Genomic DNA, 20481 nt, shown 5'->3' with positions numbered 1-20481 from the left:
TGATACACGTTCTTTTTTCTTCATGATACAACGCATATTATTGTTGGTAAGTTAGCTGTTATATGGCATTGAATATAGACACCTAAGACATTAACCCAAAAAGGAAAGCATGATAATATGCCTTAATTTGCTTCAATACTGTGAAAGAAATTTTTCTATAAAGGCAACACATATCTTTTTAATCGACTAACACGATTTATTTTTCATCCACGTATTTCTTTGCCCGTTAGTTATTTATTCAGTCTTCTGCGGTATTCTTTCTTCATCATAAATTACACACTGACATACAAATCAAGAGAGAGTGAGGCGTGGCTATGGAGATGCATAATAGAACCTCAGTCATCAATCAAAATCCCGAGATAACAGAACATGGTTTAGATGGTGACATTTTCGATGATGATGGCCGAGTTAAACGAACAGGTATTTTTATAATTAATTTTTCATTATGTTTTTAAAGTAGTTGTTTCATTCTTTGTTTTACCTGTATCTTGATTTCTTATGGTGACTGCGGTTGCATGTTTTTGGTGAAGGGACATTGTTGACTGCAAGCGCACATATAATAACTGCAGTTATCGGTTCTGGGGTGCTCTCATTAGCATGGGCTTTAGCTCAGTTGGGTTGGATAGCTGGCCCAATAGCCCTCATGACGTTCGCACTCATTACTTTGTTCACTTCTATGTTACTGGCAGATTGTTACCGATCACCTGATCCACTTACAGGGAAGAGAAACTATACCTACAGTGATGCTGTGGGAGCTAACTTAGGTAATTCTAATGGGATTTGTCATCTTATAAATCCTTTGAAGGCAATAACTTAATTGTACAAAATAGATTTTTTTTCAATCCATTTATATAAATGTGTGTTGAAAACACTGCAAGTTATTTTCTTCAATCGCTTTTTTACATACTAAAATTTATTCAAATTCTATACACATATTGAGATAGAACCTAAGAGATTTGAGTCTCTTAGTTCCCTTTACCGCATATTAGAGATTGACAAACATTTTTACAGTGGGTAAGTGAGAAAATGCATTGTGTAGAAGGGGCACATCTAGGATTGTGATTCAAGTGGGGTTGCTACTACTAAATACACTACAAATATTTTTTTTTGCGGTGACTTATACACAATTATAACTATTTTTTTTTTCGGCAAAAAATGGGTGGGTTGCAGCCCTGTGCAGAATATTGTGAAATTCGATAAGAGGCTCGAATGACGAATCCAATATAAACTTTGTTGGTAATTTAATTTTAGACTGTGATTTGGTCAAATTGTCAAATCCCTGTTGATCTTAGTAACACATATTGATATATATCTACTGGTCTTTCTTGGCAAAATGAGTTTTTTTTTTTTTTTCTCGATGGTCAGTGGTAAAATGGATTGAGTGGTATTGTTTATAGTAGTGTAGTAAAGGCGCAAATAAGCGCGCGCATAAGGCGCAAGACGCACTTTAGTGCCTTGCTTTGACCAAGGCGCGAGAGGTAACATAAGGCGTGCGTTTTTTGTGCCTTTTTAGCATTTTGTTGGTATGAGAGACAATGGCGATGCCTTATCAATTTTTAGATTTTTTGTTTTTTTTACAATTTTTGCTATACGTGACACATTTACACTCGATCCAATTGTTGTGCATATAAGAAATTGTACAAATTTAGTAAGTTTCATTGTGGAATTTAATTTTGACTAGTTTTTGTTAAGTTGTATGGATTGAGAGAAGACACAAAGATAAATTAAATTTTAAATGAAGTTTTACGGAAATCTAAAATTTGAATCACGTGTTCTATTTTATGAAGAACTCATTTGGCTCAATTCGATCGGTTCATTATTTTAATTTATTGAAATTGAGCTAAATTGTATTGAGAGATACTAGTTTTATTTTGCTTTTTACTTATTGTTTAAGATTTTTCTTTTAAATGACTACAATGGTTTTATGTTTACAATCACATAAAATTAATTTTAAAGTTTGGTTAAGCAAACCAGTGATAATTCATGTCATATTTAATATTTATTTTATTACTACACACCTCACTTTAATCAGGCGCGCGCCACAAAGGCACAAGAGGGTGTTGCGCCTTAGGTGTGCTTTAACGCCTTGACTACACTGGTTTATACCCCTTTCTATGTAGTTTTATTTTATGGGCCTAGTTTTATATCTGGTGTGGCTACGACCTATGTTCGTTTTCTATTAATTGCATGTTTGTCGAATATTCCTCCTCTGGTTTCCTCAGGAAGCTTCCAGTTTAAACTTTGTGGGGTCACTCAGTACGCAAATCTTGTGGTAATTACAATTGGATACACTATCACTGCCTCCATCAGTTTGGCGTAAGATTCACTGCCTACAATTGAATTAACGTTCACTAACTTAATTAATTTAGTGCCAAGATTTTTCTAATCCATGAATATTTCTTTCAGAGCTATCATCAGGTCCAACTGTTTCCATAAGAACGGCCAGGATGCCGACTGCCATGTAACAAATTATCCATTCATGATCATATTTGCAATCATCCAAATAATTCTCTCCCAAATTCCCAATTTTCATAAGCTTTCATGGCTATCTATAGTAGCAGCCATCATGTCTTTTGCTTATGCCATCATAGGCTTAGGTCTTGCAGCATCCAAACTTGCAGGTTAGTTAACCAAAAGAGAGACATATTTTCTTCTTTCTTTATTTATTTTTTTCTTAAAAAAAATTCCTTATTAATTAGAAGAACATATTACTGTATTAGCTTTCTTAGTTAGTAGGGCATGGTCTCCTTTTCATTTTCATTTAAGCAGGAGGGAGCGATGCAAGAACAACACTCACTGGTGTGACAATTGGGGTTGATGTTTCTCAGGCAAAGAAAGTTTACAGGGTCTTTCAATCCTTGGGAAACATTGCTTCTGCCTACTTCTACTCTACTGTCCTCATCGAGATACAGGCAAGCGAACTCCACCATAGAATTTCCCTGCATTCCCAAACTTTTCTGTGAAAAATGACTCAAAAAATGGGCTTTTATGAATATTTTGACTACACGGGCTTCTAAAGTGGGCCACAACTTAAAGCCCCTTACGAAAAGAAGTTTTAACCGTACGTTGTTTGCATCTAATTATAACTTATTAAAGCCCATCCATCGATCATGAAAAATAAGTTTGATTGGACGTTGTTTGCATCTCATTCTAAGCCTTTAAAATCGGTTTTTAAAACTAATGAAGTCGAAGTCCACCGAAGAACAAATGTTATGATTAAGGCGGTTAATCAGTCTCGATTTAATGTGTTTTATATTGGAGGTATATATTTGATACTTTCAAAATATATAATCATATAAGATATTTATATATATTTATTGTCTATGAACCCAACAAAAATATCAAATTTTCATAATCATGCCTAATCAATCATTTTTAGAATACTACATATATGCCAAATGTCAACAATTATGTTTAATATTTTAAATAAATAATTTTGGCCTAGAAAAGAGCTATAATTATATTAGAGAGATGATACAATAATTTGTATATTTAACATTAGAGAAGAAAATAAGTAAACTCTTAGGTTTTGTTATATTAGGTTATATTATTATTAATAGGTTTAAAATCCAATTTGTTAATTTTAAATTTTTGGATGGGGAACTAACAATTTTATAAAATTTTTTTTATTATTTAAACATAAATCGGTCAAAATAGACTAATTAAATCGGTTTAGTGAGAAAATTTTAAAATTTGGTAAAAACTAATCAGGTTACAAAGGATACACGATTAATCTACGATTAATAGGATTAATAGGCTGATATAACCGATATTGATAGCATAGATCTCATTAGTTCACACAACTATATGTTCACAGAATACACTGAAGTCAGGTCCACCAGAGAACAAAGTTATGAAGAAGGCTGCTACCATTGGAGTCTCGATAACAACTGTGTTCTATATGCTATGTGGTTGTGTTGGGTATGCAGCATTTGGTAATGATGCACCGGGGAACTTTCTCACTGGATTTGGTGTCTATGAACCCTACTGGCTCATCGACTTGGGTAATGCCTGCATCGTTGTTCATCTTATTGGGGCCTATCAGGTAAAAATGTCAACAACCTTGAATCATCTGTATTGGTGTTAGAACATTAATTTTGGCCTAGTTTTCGCTAGATTACAATCTATTTACGAGAATATTCTCAATTTACTAGGTAACTTTCACTTTGTTATAGATTTCTAGTTCATTGGTTAATTGAAGGCCCATCATACCTTGCGCAAAAACTGTTGACTGGGCCCCTAGATTTGGATCAGAAGGGATCAAACTTTATTTTGAGCGACTATAATGATTCTAAACATTCAAGCCCAAATCCCAAGTACCTTGTGTTGGATTAAAATTTCAATAATTTGACTTATGTAACATGCAGGTATTCGCCCAGCCCATATTCAGTTTTGTCGAAGGATGGTGCCAAAATCGTTGGCCTAACAATGGATTCATAACATCGGAGAAAGGTGTCAACATTCCACTGCTTGGCGTCTACAACGTCAATTTCTTTAGATTAGTGTGGAGAACCATGTTCGTGGTATTAATTTCTGTGGTTGCCATGATTCTTCCGTTCTTCAATGATTTCTTGGGATTAATTGGTGCTGCAGCGTTTTGGCCTTTAACCGTATACTTCCCCGTAGAAATGTACCTCGCTCAATCAAAGTTGGGAACATTTTCAGCAAAACGGATATCGCTCAAAATATTGAGTTGGGCCTGTTGTATTGTATCAATCGTAGCTGCTGTTGGATCCATTCAAAGCCTAATTGTAAATGTCGGAACATTTAAAGCCTTCAGCTAATTCCAACGCCAAAACCATGGTTAGTTATTATGGTTACTTCAAGTCAACGGGATGTTTTTCAAAACAAAAAATTATTTCCTATTATTTTAGATTAAATTGCCGTTGTTTATTTTAGATTATTAATTTTAATGCGCAAATTACGATGTTAACTTCTCTGCCAAAACATTTGAATTTTAACATTTTACAGTTTCCACTGCTCCAAGAGCATCTTTCACTCAGGTAAGAATTTTCAATTAAACTTGGACAGATAAATGATACGCATTGGAGTTGTGCAGACTGCAGAATTGCAGATGCTCTTCTAACTTTTCAAGTATTCATCAACTTTATACAACAAATCAGGCCTCACAGCAATGATCAATTTTGAATCTAAATTTTACTCACTATGTGCTTGGATATATTTGAAATTCTCCTAACGAATTAATGGCTAGAATTAACCAATCACACTGCAGGTTTCTGGTGTACATGTCTGCCAATGTTGGTCGAAACATTTTTGGGTAAGTGGGCTCCAAATGCTGTACTATGGGACCATAGTTTGAGATTTTGAAATCCTAAAAATTTCGAATTATTGAAAATCCGGAATTCCAATCATTCCGAACATATTTCGAAATTAGTAATTTTCAATCTTATATTAAAATTTCAATTCAGTTTCGTTTGAAATATCTGACAGAATTTCGAGATTCCATTCGAAATCATGAACACTGACTATGGCCCATTTGACATGCCATTAGATTTCGTGTGACATTGTGGCAAGTTTGCAACTTGCAAATTATCTCCTTATCAAAGAGGTGTTATTACCAATAAACAATCTATTTTGAAGTTATAAGTTGATGTTAGAGTTGACGAATGCTTCCAGCAAATAAGCCAAAATCTATGGAAACAATACAAAAGACATACTTTTTCCTGTCTTTTGATCAATATTCAACATTAATTCACGCGTACCGTTGCTTACTTGTTTTAACAAAAGAATATGACACACTGATTTCTATATTTCTTTATGCTTCCCAAACACTTTATGACTAAACACTATTTTAATCTGTTTTCTGCCTATTTTAGTTAGAATGGAAGATTTTGTTATGGTTGTCTTCATTCAGGGTTATGAGATTCTGGCTAGCCTTCTTCTAATTTTTCGTCTTATTATATTATTATCCAAAGAATATCATAATTAAACAGTTCTACCTAATGTAAAGAATTTTCTTCCCGTTTAATAATCAGAATCCTCTTAATTAGTTAAATAATTGTAACATTAGAACTCATCATATATACTTTGGTTTGTTTGGCTTCTCTCAGTTTGATTGAGATAATGTTGTTTTTTGTTTCCTCTTAATCTGCAAACTAGCTGCCGGGTTACAACTTGACTGAGGCTCAACCTGAACTTAGGTTGTGTGCTCCGATCCCCAGACAAAAATATCGGAATTGATGAAATATAAACAAGTTGAACCTTTTATTTTCACCAGAATTCAACATATTTCAAAACTTACGGTAACTTGAAAATAATTGTCGAGTTAGGCTGGTAGATATGATTCGCATTTTCATGTTGATTAGCTACGTTAAGATCAAAATCGTTAAGTTGCTCAGAAAGCTGAGTTTGGTTTGAGATTGTGAGGTATAGTAAATTAATTAGAATGATGTGAACTTGCACTTTCTTGTGACTTAGGTACGATGACTCCTTTCAGTTGAGGCATACATTACCGTAAGTTTTGTTTTTAATGGATGGACACTGGACAAGGACAAATTAAGTTATTAAAGCACATGATTGCAGTTATTCACAAGAAAAGTACGTACCCTCGCGAAAATTGTGTATATTGCAGGACGGATTAACAAAATTTCTGTGTCTTATTCAAAACACAAAATTGTCTAGCAACAAGCTAGCAATGCATCAAGATACTAGTTTTAGCGACAATATCCTTCTGAGTACAAATTTATGTATTAAAGCGTTGGAACTTAGAATGGTGATTATATAAGTTAGCTGGTTGTAATATGCAACCGATCACTAGTGTGGCTGTCAGATCTCGAACTGATCCTTATGAAGTTATGATCAATGCATATACACTGATAGTAGATCGTACCTCAAGAATATGTTAGATATAAGAAAGTCCGCACAGGTGACCCAAGTGTTAATAGCTGCGCTAATTTGGGAAACAAGAGGATTATTACATGAAAATGAAAGAGAATCGAAGAAAAGAAAAAGGAAGGATTCACTCATTCACATGTGAATGCCAAACCTGTCTCTCACCATTATTTGGTACTAAACAGTACTTGAACATATACGTGAAATGTAGGCAAGTGAGGAGCAGTCTGATAACTGATAACACATCAAGGTACAAGTACATCAATGATCAAAAAACCTGTAGGGCCAGATGGATGCATGTATTACATGAATGTATAGAATAGGTTCCCACCACTTTCACACAACGTACACATATGAAAATAGGCTTTCTTTTGTGCAAGTACTTGTGTACCCTTTTCCAGTTTCCTTCACCTCTCATCTCTCTCATCATTGCATGTTGTGTACAACACTAGAGAAAAATTTCATCTTAGGCATCAATACAGCAATGATTATGGGAAAGAAAGAAAGAAAAAGATGAAAGTTATGAAAAGCTGAACTGCTTTCCAGTAAAAGACTAGATTTATCCTCGATAATTCCAAAACGACAAAACTGCCACCCAGGTTGGACCATAATTACTATAACGACATTACTAGATTCTTGCCTTTTTTTCTGCTCCCTCTGCTAAACTCTAGATCCCCAGGCACTCATACTATCTATATATCTCTTTCAATCCATCATTTCAAAAAGCTAAAAACCAAAAAAGTTATGAGTTTAACTATCGTGCACATTGCGCAGGAAGCTTAAGGGAAAACAATGAACAAGGTGCACGTGGGAGGTTTGATGAATAGAGTCAACGGTAAGAGAAGTGTTTTTCAACACCATGTCAACCATAGAATTCAGCATTTCTACCAATTGAATTTGTATTTAGTCTTAGTAGTAGTATAGTACCCTTCTTAGGAAATAGGAATGGAGTGTGCCCGTAATATTATCCAGAGACTTCTATCTATTTATTTTTCAAAATTGATTCCAAATGCATAGCTTAGAGAATTAGAAGTTTTTTTTTTGGTAATTTTAGAGAATTAGAAGTTGAAATGTCTGAATTACCAACGAGTCAAAAACTCAAATTGTTTTGCGATAGCTTCAGTAATATTTGGAAATTTCCAGACGTTATTTTTGTACAGATTCTGATGAAATTGATTTCTTAAGTGACATGTGGAATGTATTGATATTGGTGTGTTCATCAGATCACTTAATAATTTAGAATCTATATATATCAGATTTGGTCAAGAAGATCAGTTTCTTTCTCTCTATAATAAAGTAAGAGATTATTATAACGGAAGGTATACATAAGAAAGAATGTGCATCTATAGTTTAGTATAGGCTGGCTGGCTCCCGACAAGCAGAAAAAAACACCATGGGAGACAAAAATGCTCAGCGAAATCTAAATAATTCCATATTAATATCTAAATATAGAATACTGTACAATTATTTAGCTCTTTTTCCCTGTCACACACATGAAAACATATATGTAAGTCTTAGATGAATACTCGAATTTCTCCTCTCCCAACAAACACATGGAGATTTCAGACTTACATACTTCCTTGGAACATTGCATGGATTATCAACATATAAGCCTCCTCACATTGTATTTGTACGAGATTTAAAATATTATATCTTCATAGTACGTAGTCGTAAGCAATGTAAGCCATACAATATAATGTACTAAATCTCAACTGTATAGGAGTTTAACAAATCCAGTAGACGAAATTGCTTATATTGTAGCACTAATATGTCATTATTTTTTCTTGTACTACTTATTTACCCCATCTATTCTAATACATGTTTTTTCTAGAAACCAACAACATAAAAGAACTAGCACTATTTTCTAATTTTCTAATTAGATCAATTTGCTATTATTCAATCTATTTTCGGCTTGTATATATATCCATTTACAAACAAACCAAAAATAAAATGCAACCTTTAATTATTGGCCATGGAGACCAGATACGGGATAATTACATGTCCTCAACAAAGATATGTTTTTCATTATATTGCTAGTTCTCCAATTGGCCATGGAGCTGAGGCTTTATATTCAGATAGAAAGAGGACAAAAAGGAGCAAATCAAAGAAAATATAAACTTAGTACATGACTATCTATTACGCAAAAACAACTTCTTATCACAAAACTAAAATTAAGTGAAACACTCTAGGGGAGACAACAGAAAGCCTTAAGGCAAATTTACGTAAGCAATCCTACTACGATGAAACAACAACAACAACAACAACAACAACACAGCATTATAATTCTCCAACAAAGTCGACAATTCGAATGCTTACCTAATTTTCCTAGCTCTTCTTCTCACTGCAAATTGCCACCCCCAAATGATCGATTTTCGGCTGCAGATTTTATGTCCGAGTCCAAAGAGCTGATATCAAGTCCATGATGCTGTTCTCTCTGAGATACACCACCACTCATGCTTCTTACCATCCCTCCAACACCTAGAAAGTCCCTAGTTAATCTGTCTGACCCTCCGATACTAACTGTTAGATTCTGATGCATCTTAGTTTCGTCCATGTTGTGCAAATTCGAGTTACTGTGTTGTTGATCCAGTGAGAGTCTATTCGTGTTAAAACCAGTAAAACTGGTCTCTTGCCCATGTCCACCATTACCTCCATATGAATTAGGCCCACTTCCAAATATTGGAGAATTACCATTTGCAAGAGAATTCATAAGATCTTGAAGGTGGTTTTCATTTTCAATCTGTGATCTTAGATTCTCACCACTACTACCTCCAGTGAAACTACCTCTAAAATTAGCTGACATTTGTGGCCTATCTGATCTGGCACTGCTTGAAGATGAGCTGCCAAAACCTCTTAGCAATGTGGCACTATTGGCACTTGTAGTTGAGCCCATTTGAGCTGCTTTCTGAAGCAATGCTGTTGCAGACATTTGAGGTAGCGCATTTTCATTTTGTACAGAAGTATTGTAGAGAGAAGACACATTGCTATTCATGTGATCACCCATTATGTTCCCAGAAAAGAGGGTTGTTCCTTCGGTTCCGGCATTCCCACCATTAAACTGATCCGGCATTAGCAAGCCCGTAGACGAGAGGTGGTTGTTACTGTTATTGTTATTAGTATTGCTGCTGTTGTTCATGTTGCTAGTAGTACTGCTATTGGAAAAAAAGCTGAGGTTGAAAAGATTGGCAGCAGCAGCAGCGGCCGCAGGAGAAGAGTTATTGGCATTGGACTGAAGTTCCGGCAGTTGCATCAATCCGTGAAAATTCTTGTTTTGCATTAGCCCATGGTGAGACTGGGAATCTTCATGGAAGTCTTGGTTTGAGGGACCTTGAAGGAAGAAGGCCGACGATGGCGATTGTTGTGGAGGACGATACGATGAATTGGATGGAGGAATGAGGTGATCATACTGATTTTGTCCAGCACCGCCAAGTCGCAATATATCATTTGATGAATGGCTTTGATCTTGTAACGAGGACATCTGGGAGCCAACTTGAGATAGTGCTAATGTCATGTTGCTACCTCCGTATAAGTGACTCCCCATTGTGCCAAGTCCGGTAGGAAGCCTTGCACTCTCTTGTGCCAATGCATCACAGAAGGCCCTATGTGTGATGAAGCTATCGCGCCTGTAATCATTGGACAACAAATGCCGTAAGATCACCTTGTTTAAGACTTAGAATCGAAGTGGAAATAGAAAACTAGTTACTCAAAGTCAGGCAAAATATGATTCGAAGTAAATATTTGGCGCAGTCAAATAACGGTTGAAATTATTAAACATTAATGCGAAGAGTTAGGTCAACGTAGGTTTTTCAACGGTAAAAGTTCACAGTGGAAATTCAACTCTAGAATTGACTCAATCAATTGAGCAATGCACAGCTGGACCACCAAAAGAAGAAAGAAACGGAAGATAATATATATGAAAAATACACACTGAAGTACTGAACAAGTCATTCACCTTGAAAGGAAGAGAAATCAATTGGGGGAGAAGAAAGAATCTTGCTTGCACTTAGAAAATATTCAACCAATTCAATAAAGAACGCACATTTGAGTACTGGTTAAATAATAAATGCAACAGAAAAGAATTCATCAATGCTGAAGTCTATATCACTTCAATTAATGCAAAACCCATGAACTGTCTGTTTTCCAATCTAAGAATTTTGCCAAATTGATGTAAGTCACCATTAAAGAACCCCCCAATTTAAGGAACCCTTTGGTTCACTTAATGCTACTGCAACCTATGGGGAATATTTTTGTTTGGACATAGTTTTTTCATATGTGAGTTTGTGAAGACAAGAAAGAAGACCATCTTCGTAACTTGTTCTAGACTTAATATTGCACAAACCCAAGTCATGATGATGTTGGGAAGAGAGAGAGGGGAAGAAAAGAAGAGAATCTTGGGTATATTTGTTTCTTCACTGGCTAACCCTAGTGTTTTACTTTTCACGAAAAGGGTACTGTAAGAACCCCAGTTCTGATCACATCTAGCCAACCCACATGAAAACAAACCTGCAAGAAACCACCTCCTTTTGGGTACTTGGCATGGCAGCACGTGAATAGGGGAAGAGTAGAGAGAGAAAGAAAGTGAGCTAGAGAGAAGGGCGGTAGTTTCAAGGGTGTAAGAAAAAGATGAACTGTTTTTTGTTGTTTTGATTCTCTTTCTTTCTTTCAAGGCCAGTTTGTGAAGATTTTTCATGTCACGTGTGACCAGTTTCTTCTCCACTTTCTTACACGTAGTGGTAGTAGGAGTAACAGAAGAACCTCCAAAACGAAAGAATACAAAGTGAGATGGAAAAGATAACATAATACTTGTAACAAAATGAAAAAAAAAAACCAAATAACCAAAATCTACACACTAACTTTATCTTCTTAGACATCTAAACACAAAGACAAAGTTATTAGACGAATTGATGAGAAGGGGCATTGATATGATTGAAATAAGCTATAGTCATGGTACGGAAATAATCTGGAAGTTGATAGCTAGCCTAGGCAGATTGAGGACTGAGTAAAATTTGATCGAAATGAATCACCTTGAGAAAAGAGTACCACAATCACATCTATATTCTCGAGTACCACAAGTCTTAGAATGCGCCTTCCAATCAGATTGAACTGCATATCTCTTAGAGCACTTATCACACTTCCATTTCTTCTCTCCATGTTTTCTACAGAAGTGTTTCTTAATACCAGTAAGGTCGCCCAGAGCTCGCGAAGGATCGTGGTGGACGCATGTGGGTTCTGGACACAAATACACTTTCCTCTTCACTTCTTTTGTAGTCTTCTGTTTTAGCTTCCAAGGGAGGTTATGTCCTCTTCTGTGAAGTTGTAGGTTTTGCTCCCTTTGGAAGCCTTTGTTACATACCTCACATATGAACCTGTTTGTGGCCATTAGAGTCTTGGGAGATAGTGCAATCACTTCTGCATCTGGATCTGTAGTAAAGAAAAGAAAAAACCAAAAACAAGAACAATCCAAAATATAAGAAAACAATAAGGAAAAAGTTAGTAAAAATCAAAATTCAAGTACCCCTCCCTCCCCATTTCATTTTCAGCACTTGAGTATAAAATTAGGGTTACTCAAATGGGATTGAAGAGTGAGAAATTAAGCATCAGCAAAAAAAAATAAAATAAAATTAGGCTACTTGCTTGGTGTTCCTGGAAGATTCCTCTTCTTTTTCTGAGTAGTTGTGGTTGGAGCTGCTGATGAAGTGGGTGTAGATTGCTGTTGTTGTTTTATCTGGGTTTGATCTTCTTCTCTGATTCCGAAGAACGGTGTGGACGAGGAACCGGCAGCCATATTCAACAACTTCTTGTTCTTCCTCCTTTATTATCCTTTCACCAAGTCACCAAACTACAAGTGAGTAATTCTACAATAATCCAAAATTTTCACTAGAGCAAGCACATGAAATCTCAAACTTGTTTTAATTTTCTTATTTCTTTAGCTAGACACCTTGTTTGGACTCTTGCTAAGAAGAAATAAAATTGAATTAAGAGCTTGTGGGTGTTGATCTTCCTTCACTATACTCCCTAGAAAACTTCCAAAAACTTGTTCAAAAGATGAAATAAAAACAAGAAGATAAAATCTAAAGAAAAGAGTGGACTAAAAACATGAAGTGAGAGTAGATAATCAACTGAAAGACCTCTTTTTCTTTCTCTTGTTCTCTTCTTGCACTCACTTGATATATTGTTTGTTGTTAAGGAGAGAGAAAGGAATTGAACAAGAGCTTTTTATTATTCTCTATCTCTATTATCATCATTTGGTTGTCATACTCACTCCAACTCATACACATAACATACATAGAGGCTAATATAGACTACATACATGCACTATGCATACATACATACTTTTTCTTCTCTTCAAAATTTTTTGTTGATTTCCTTCAAAGCCTTCCCATCACAAATAAAACTATAAAAATTAGTATTTATTGAACAAGTGAGAAGAAAGGGGTTGTGGTGGACTGCTGATGTTGTTGTTGTTCATTCATGCTCTTCTCACGCAGGCTATTGTGTCGTTATTCGGCGATTGATTGGGGCCACCGACCTGTAGGGCTTACCCTCTCCCATCTCCTTCTCTAATTTCGTATCTTTCTTACTCATGTCAAGACAAACTTCCTTTCATCACCCTCTTCCCCACAGTTAAAAGCTATAAATAGTATATATTTTGAGTTTAAACAAAAAGAAAAACTGCCTCTCTTTTTCAACTTTTTTAACCATCTATCTCACTCCAGATTCTTCTCCTCTAGGCATTTTGATGTTTATCCAACTTCAGGGTGTTTTTAGCCTCCATGTGGCATTTGAAGTGCTGGATTGATTGCAGTACAACATTTGTATGTCTGGAGTACATTGAGAAGGTGGTGGACGAATTTGCTGCTTAAACGCACTTAAGACTCACTTGGCAGTTAGATTTGCAAAATTATTGCTATTTGACATACATTGTTTGAGAGATATGTGCAATGAGTACCAGGCATTTGGAAAGGTATAGTACATGCTTCTAATGATTAAGGGGAGTCAGGACTCGGAACAGAGAAGAGCTCAAGAACAAACTTAGTTCTAGATTTGTCTAAAATCAGCTCATTACTGACTAAAAGGTACTTGGTGTGTACATTGCAGGACTAAGAGGTCATTGAATTGGTCCCAAGCTGAAAAAGATTAATTTTCCCCCACGGTAGTCAAGTGCGTGCTGCTAGCATGAGCTGTGGGCTGACAGGAATGAAAATGATCGACTAGGAAATTCACGAATTACATTCCCGTAACATTGGCATTAAATTTGAAAAACCTGCAATATCAAATATTCATGTTCCTAGTGACACTACCCAAGGCCAATTAGAGTGCTTAAGAAGGTCATGAACATTGGCAACAACTTGCACTGTTTCCATTAAAGATGTTTAACGTTATATACTTCCAGGCTTGTTGTTCCCGCGTCACATCTCTACTCATTTCGAGAAACAATATAAATGGTCAGTGAAATCTGGACTCATTATTTGGGAAAATGATATCGTTTTCATTGTCGACTTGTGCAATATACCTCGCATCTTTTGCAAAACCGTAACGCTAGGGTTGTTAATAGGTCAGTGCGTCTTTCTATTATTGGTCGACTTGTGCAATATACCTCGCATCTTTTGCAAAACCTTAACGCTAGGGTTGTTAATAGGTCAGTTGCTTCTTTCTATTATTGGTTAATCAATTTTCAGTCCTAAACTTAAATTGTGCGCTGAAAATTTACCTTGATCAGTTAATGTTTCAATTCACTCTTGTTTGATGGAATTTCTTCGATTTGGTAACAATTTCATTAGTACTGGAACCAATATTTGTAGACATCATGTCTAAATTTATTTCAAACGTTTTAATTAACAAAAGGCACCCTTAACAAAATTTCACGTTTCCTATTATTCAACATGAAATTCTCACCAAGTTCTGATGCAGCCTTTACTGAAAAGTACTGAAAGTTATTAGAATACCAAAATTTCTGTAACACCTCGGGCCTGTAACTTGTCGGAATATTGAAATTTTTAAAATTGTCCGTTTGCGTATTGGGTAAGAGTTTAAGTGCTAATTCTAATTGCAATTTGGTTTGCTTCAGTATGTAGCTATGGTTGTTGTAATCATATATGGCTTCACATTTGACATATAAAGCCTCGTATATGTTGTTCTAGGGCCGCTCTGCTTATTGCTAATTAATTTAGAATTGGATGTTTTGAATTTAAGACATTCAAATTCAGACTGTCATTTGGATGAATTTTGTGTCATGCTGAACTCAAAGTGGCATATTTTGATCGATATATTGAGCAGTATAATAAATATTACAGTAGACGATCAGTAAAAACTAAAAACAAAACTCATTTTTCTAGGGATCGATCTCTTTGTCCAACCGAAGGGAACACTTGCCTAATTGCTTTTGGTAATATTTACATTGGCCTTATGGACCAAATTAACCAGCATTCAATTATTTGATGGACTTAGAAGGGTAATTAAGGAGATTAATTCTGGTCCCAAAACCTTGTCTAAGTTAGACAACTGGTATTTGGTGGAGCAATCAAGCTAGCTAGATTCTTATGTCTTTTCTTGTTACAGTTGAAAATGCACCAGCATTGGTTTCTCTTTTATGACAATGGAAAATCAGGAACACTACGCTTGAAAAGGAAATAACGAACACAAGTTTGTCATGTGGAATTTCATGCATAAAATTGGATGTTATTTGGAAATATGTGTAATCTAGTATAAACAAACATTTACAATGGGCCTCTCTCACAAATGCACAATAAATTTATGGATGTGTACACAGAATGATAAATACAAGCAGAATGTTTGGAGACAAGGAGAGAATAATAACATAGCTAATGTCTTCATCTGAAGACTACCACACTGCCATAGAACAATTAATAATTTTATGTGAGAAGACAAATTAACTCTAGATCAGACTAGATTGAAGCTCAAGGGAGGGACAAAGAAGCCTTCTCAAAAATGACTTGAAAAAGGCTCTTACCTTTTGTTGCTTACCTTGTAAACAGGAAAATTTTGTTTCTTACTTGCATAAAAGCTTTTTGTTACCTTTTCCTTTGGTATCTTTTTTTAATTTCCTATAACTTCTCTAAGGAAAACCAAATGAATGAAGTCTCTTTATATATTAGTGAAAAGCTTGACTCTTGTCAACAGGAACTTTGTGAACATACTCACTATTATACTCAAGTTTTTGACAATTTCAGCTTCTTTGGCCTCTTCTATATCTAAGATCTAACACTCAAGCTCCCGTTTTTTTTGATTGGCAAGCTCCCTTTTCATAAGCACTAGACCGTATATCTTGGGTTGGTTATGGAAAAAAAAAATATACATCTTGGGTTTGATTAATAGTGTTTTGGTATACGTCACAGGGGTATTTTGGTCATTTTACTATTTTTTAAAAAAAAAATATTTTTCTTGTCTTCTTTTTAAGGGGTAAAAAGGTTATTTTATATCAAATTTACTTTTTTATATATAAATGTGGATCCACTAAGTGCAAAAGGTAAAAAATATATTGACACATGTCATTTGAGATTTGATCTTATTATATTGAGGGCATCTAGAGGGTGTATGAGTGTGCAGGAATGAGGGCCCTTGGACCGTACTTATTTGTTGTAATACACCAGTATTTGTGCCTATATGAGTGGGCCCAAATGCTATACGCTGAGTACACTCTGCGCACACTAGTTTTTTGGTATTATCATAACACACATACAATTTATTTTAGAATTAGTAGAAAATCTTTTGTTTACGTTGGATTTTTTTTAATAATTTGGATTTGTAAATATGCACGAGCATAATTTTGTAATTTCACATTTTTATCAAGATGAGAGTCCTAATTTCTCAAATTTACTTTATTCATATGTGGGTCCTATTCAAGAAAAAACAAAAACTGAAAAGTAAATAGTTTGAGGTTTTATCACTCATATACCACATAATTTTTTTTTTTTTTTATTGTTTGTTGAAATTTATAATTTCTTTAATGCATTAATCAATTAAGTTTTTTTTTTTACCAAGTTGGAGTAATAATAAATACGCACGACGTGCGCGTGCATAGTTGCTAGTGAGACAAAGGTTACCAGAATTGCATTAAGCAGTACTCTTAGTTTAAAATCTGTCCTTATGTCAAAAATGAGTGTAGGGCCTAGTAATTGGTATTGGCCCACGAAGGGCCATTAGAAAGTGACAGAACAAAGGTTTTTTTTTATTCTTCGATAGTAAGTTATTTGTGATAGTGTGTAGGAGAGTGCTATATTTTTTTGCATGATTCAGTATAAAAATTTGGTCGACTTGGTTTTGGGGTATCAAGTAGTTTTAGATGAATGAAGCGCAACCAACCATGTCTGATCCGATCAAATCATCTAAGAATCCTGTGTGGAGCCAGGAGCCAGGAGCCAGGTCAACGAATCACACAATTGCAAGCCCATTGTCTGGAGGGGGTTAAGTTTGACTCATGCTCTTGGATCAATTCTTACCTTCAATACCATCTCCTGTTGTTGTTATAAACTTATAATGCTATCCAATGTTCAATACTAGAATTTTGATTTTAGCAACTAAATGGTGTTCGACTTATAGATTGAAGGAAATGTCGATCTACCATAACTAAAGATATACTGGCAAAGTTTGAAATGAGACTAAAGCTAGCCCAAAACGGTTCACCCGGGAAAACCAAATTATTCATCTCAGAAATGATTTGGTAATTGTTCGTTATGCGCTCATGGAGGGTGGGCCTTGTAAGTGGACAAAGGTCCCAATTGCATGCACTTTATCCTTAAACAAAAAGAACAAAACAATATTGCATACATGGGCAGGGTCTGGATGACTGGATCCCCTACAATTATTAAACCCCGAGTAAATTCCTTTTGTAAAAAATATTTTTCTTTCCCTAAACACGGTTTGGGTCTTTTCCTTCTTCTAGACCGAAGTATTTGCGCCAAAAACCTCTCCATTCAGCACGTATGCGCACACAGCAAAACCACCGCAGTCATAAAATGTCATGGATATTTTTCTTTTGGTTTCTTGTGCTAATATGGCATCAAGCAGGAGTTAATCTCCCCAGGAGCTTGCCCCATTTTTTCTCGGTGTTATCTCGTCTCTTTTTCACTTTTTAGTCTTAGAATTCACTATGTCAAAGTTCTATATGTCAATCTGATTATTAGAAGGCTTACTTTCATAGGCAATCATACCAAATTGTTCTTGTTTGATCGAAGAGACAAAAAATTATTTTGAATGGTTGTGATTAATTCTCTTTTGGTGATAATTAGTTCTAAGAAAAAGCTTGCAGTATATGTAACACATCACAACTTTAGTTTGGTGGGCCTTCAAAAACTGTACGGCCCGACAAACCCAAATCTTCATTGTGTGTTGTCCTGTCCTTCACGGCCTATGCTCTAAACATCCAATACACATGCAGAAAAGCAGATGCATAGATCCAAAAAAACTGATAAGATAAAAAAAAAAAAAAAAAAAAGATCCAGCTATAACAATATAACTGAAGTACTTAAAAATTGCATATGAAAGAAAGAAAATGTATAATTAGAGTCATTTTTAAGGTATTCTTATATAATTTTTAATCGATGAAGTGATCACATTGAAATAAAAAAAATACAATAACAAAAATGTTGAAATATACAATGAGATGAGGAGCATGGAATCTTCGTCAATAATAGAATGGCGGAGAATGTAAAATATTTGACAATATTAATTAATATTTTGTCAAATTATATGAAATATATGATGTATGAAAGACACGTTCTAAAATATTCTAGACTATTATGATTTATTGAATTTTATTTTTATTTGAGTTTTATGTAATTTTCTATAAATATCTTTCAAGAGTCTGATGGGTTTGCAACTTTGATTTAAACGATTTGTCCTATTATTATTTTCTTCGATTTTTTTTAAAAAAAATAATAACTTTTGGTTATAACTTCTTGCATTAGTGGAGTCCTCTACTTTAGTGTAATTTTTTCACAATTAAAATATTTTTCATGAATAAACTGAGATAAAATAATTTACATAAGAGCATTCCCAATGCATGTCAATGTTATTCACCTTCACGTAGGCTTATTTTTTTTTTTTTTCTTTTCCATGAGGTGAAAAATGCAATGGTGAATATTAATTTCGGACGGGATGTTGGATTATTAATGTAAAAATCGAAAAAATGGGTTTGGCCTTAAATGAAACATTAAAATGTAAAGTTAAAAAAAAAAAAAAATTGAAAAAAACGAGACATTCCGTCTAGAAAAAAAAAAACCGATTTTTTAAAAAAACACACGAGACCGAATCTAACATTTCGTCCGAAATTTACAACTCAACCACTATCTCGGTTAAATGTTTCACCATCGTTTTGATTTGGGAAAATAGTCACCTTGATATTCACTTTTGTATTGGCAAAGGTTTTCAACCATAATGAGGTGAATATTGTCATATTCCCACCATATCCACCTGGAAAAATAGTCACCTTGATATTCATTTTTGTATTGGCAAAGATTTTGAACCATAATGAGGTGAATATTGTCACATTCCCACCATATCCACATGCATTGGGAATGCTCTGAGCCTCGACAAATTAATTAACGTTGCAGCAGAATGAATCAATTAATACACATTTATGAGCATGATGAGGTCAGGAGCGATGAGATGAAATCATGAAAACCTATTTCATGTTTTGAAAGGAAAAAGGACGGCATCGGAAAGCTGTTAGTTGGCATGTCATGTTGGTGCATGATTCCATAAAACAGGATATTTGTTACATCAGCCAGTGGTCTCGTTACATGGTACCACTTTAATACCAGTTCCACACTATAGATGAGCCTGATGTGAAACTGTGAAGGAATCTTTCTCTTGTATTTTATCCTCTCTCTATCATGAGTTTGCCCGTGAACCCTTTGTTATTTGTCTGCTTTCAGTTTCTTGCAGTCATATTGCCAACAACAAGAAGAATATCACCTGAAAAAAAACAATAAAAATAATAAATAAACAAATTGCTAATATGTATCTAAATCAGTTCTCATGTACGTCCATCGTATTGACGGCCAGGATGCCGATATAAATGCCAATAATCCTTGAAACTTAAAATCCCAAAAACTACCCACACACTGTAGATTACATTCTTCAAATTTGGGCAGATCTCACTCGTATTCGTGATTCTAAACGAAACTTCAGAATTCCGCCTAATATTTTGGTTTTTTAAAAAATTAGAATTCCAAATATAAAATCAAAATATCTGAAATTCCAAATGTGATAGAATTGAAATTTAATAAATTTCAGTTTTTAAATTTGTTGGAATTCTAAAAATTCCAAAATCCCGAACTATAGATCTCTATGAATGTATGATCTGACACCATACATAGACTTTGTTGCAATACTAAAAATAATGACCACACTACTGGTGTTCGAAATGTTTACACAAAAAACACGTCAACTAGAACCACCAGGGCTGGTCCGGCCTTGGGTTTGCTCGATCCCCAAAGGTCATTAGCTCGATTTCCCTAAAGGTCACTGGTGAGGCAGTATCCGGCTAAATTTTCAACCAGAACCCTCGGATTAGTCGAGGTATGCATAAACTAATCTTAACACCTAGTAAAAAAAACTAGAACCACCAGACTCTTGTGGAATGTGAGAACCACCAGACTCTTGTGA

General features: G+C 34.9%; 2 protein-coding genes across 4 annotated transcripts; one reads left to right on the top strand and one right to left on the bottom strand.

Annotated features, from left to right (window-relative positions):
- The first annotated feature begins 76 nt into the window (after positions 1 to 76).
- On the top strand, positions 77 to 4933 carry LOC147521280 (amino acid permease 6-like). Its single transcript, XM_086604282.1, has 7 exons — positions 77 to 420; positions 531 to 764; positions 2223 to 2316; positions 2407 to 2621; positions 2770 to 2912; positions 3818 to 4045; positions 4368 to 4933. Exons 1-7 carry the CDS (start codon positions 315 to 317, stop codon positions 4782 to 4784), a joined length of 1437 nt encoding a protein of 478 aa, XP_086460408.1. The 5' UTR covers positions 77 to 314; the 3' UTR covers positions 4785 to 4933.
- A 3918-nt stretch (positions 4934 to 8851) lies between these two features.
- LOC147521279 (protein indeterminate-domain 4, chloroplastic-like) lies at positions 8852 to 13331 on the bottom strand. Of its 3 annotated transcripts, none has more exons than XM_086604020.1 (4): positions 13186 to 13331; positions 12487 to 12672; positions 11877 to 12273; positions 8852 to 10475 (listed from the first exon to the last, which is right to left on the bottom strand). In XM_086604020.1, the coding sequence occupies exons 2-4, from the start codon at positions 12635 to 12637 to the stop codon at positions 9191 to 9193; spliced, it is 1833 nt and encodes a 610-aa protein (XP_086460146.1). In that variant the 5' UTR covers positions 12638 to 12672; positions 13186 to 13331; the 3' UTR covers positions 8852 to 9190. The 3 variants fall into 3 exon arrangements, with proteins under 3 accessions (XP_086460146.1, XP_086460176.1, XP_086460111.1); XM_086604050.1 differs by lacking the exon at positions 13186 to 13331 and adding an exon at positions 12973 to 13134; XM_086603985.1 differs by lacking the exon at positions 13186 to 13331 and adding an exon at positions 12981 to 13131.
- Positions 13332 to 20481: the final 7150 nt, after the last annotated feature.

Source organism: Coptis chinensis, chromosome 1 (genome assembly GCF_015680905.1).
Source record: "Coptis chinensis isolate HL-2020 chromosome 1, ASM1568090v1, whole genome shotgun sequence".
In the NCBI taxonomy this organism is placed as follows: Eukaryota; Viridiplantae; Streptophyta; class Magnoliopsida; order Ranunculales; family Ranunculaceae; genus Coptis; species Coptis chinensis.
This window is presented reverse-complemented; position numbering and strand designations above follow the sequence as displayed.

What these genes read in the sequence shown, in the direction of transcription:
- LOC147521279 (XM_086604020.1), bottom strand. Translation starts at nt 12,637, where the DNA reads ATGGCTGCCGGTTCCTCGTCCACACCGTTCTTCGGAATCAGAGAAGAA. An exon ending in GAATCTTCCAGGAACACCAA is followed by an intron (nt 12,274 to 12,486) that starts GCAAGTAGCCTA and finishes TCTTTACTACAG; the next exon opens with ATCCAGATGCAGAAGTGATT. An exon ending in TGTGGTACTCTTTTCTCAAG is followed by an intron (nt 10,476 to 11,876) that starts GTGATTCATTTC and finishes CAATGATTACAG; the next exon opens with GCGCGATAGCTTCATCACAC.
- LOC147521280 (XM_086604282.1), top strand. Translation starts at nt 315, where the DNA reads ATGGAGATGCATAATAGAACCTCAGTCATCAATCAAAATCCCGAGATA. An exon ending in TGGCCGAGTTAAACGAACAG is followed by an intron (nt 421 to 530) that starts GTATTTTTATAA and finishes TTTTTGGTGAAG; the next exon opens with GGACATTGTTGACTGCAAGC. An exon ending in TGCAGCATCCAAACTTGCAG is followed by an intron (nt 2,622 to 2,769) that starts GTTAGTTAACCA and finishes TCATTTAAGCAG; the next exon opens with GAGGGAGCGATGCAAGAACA.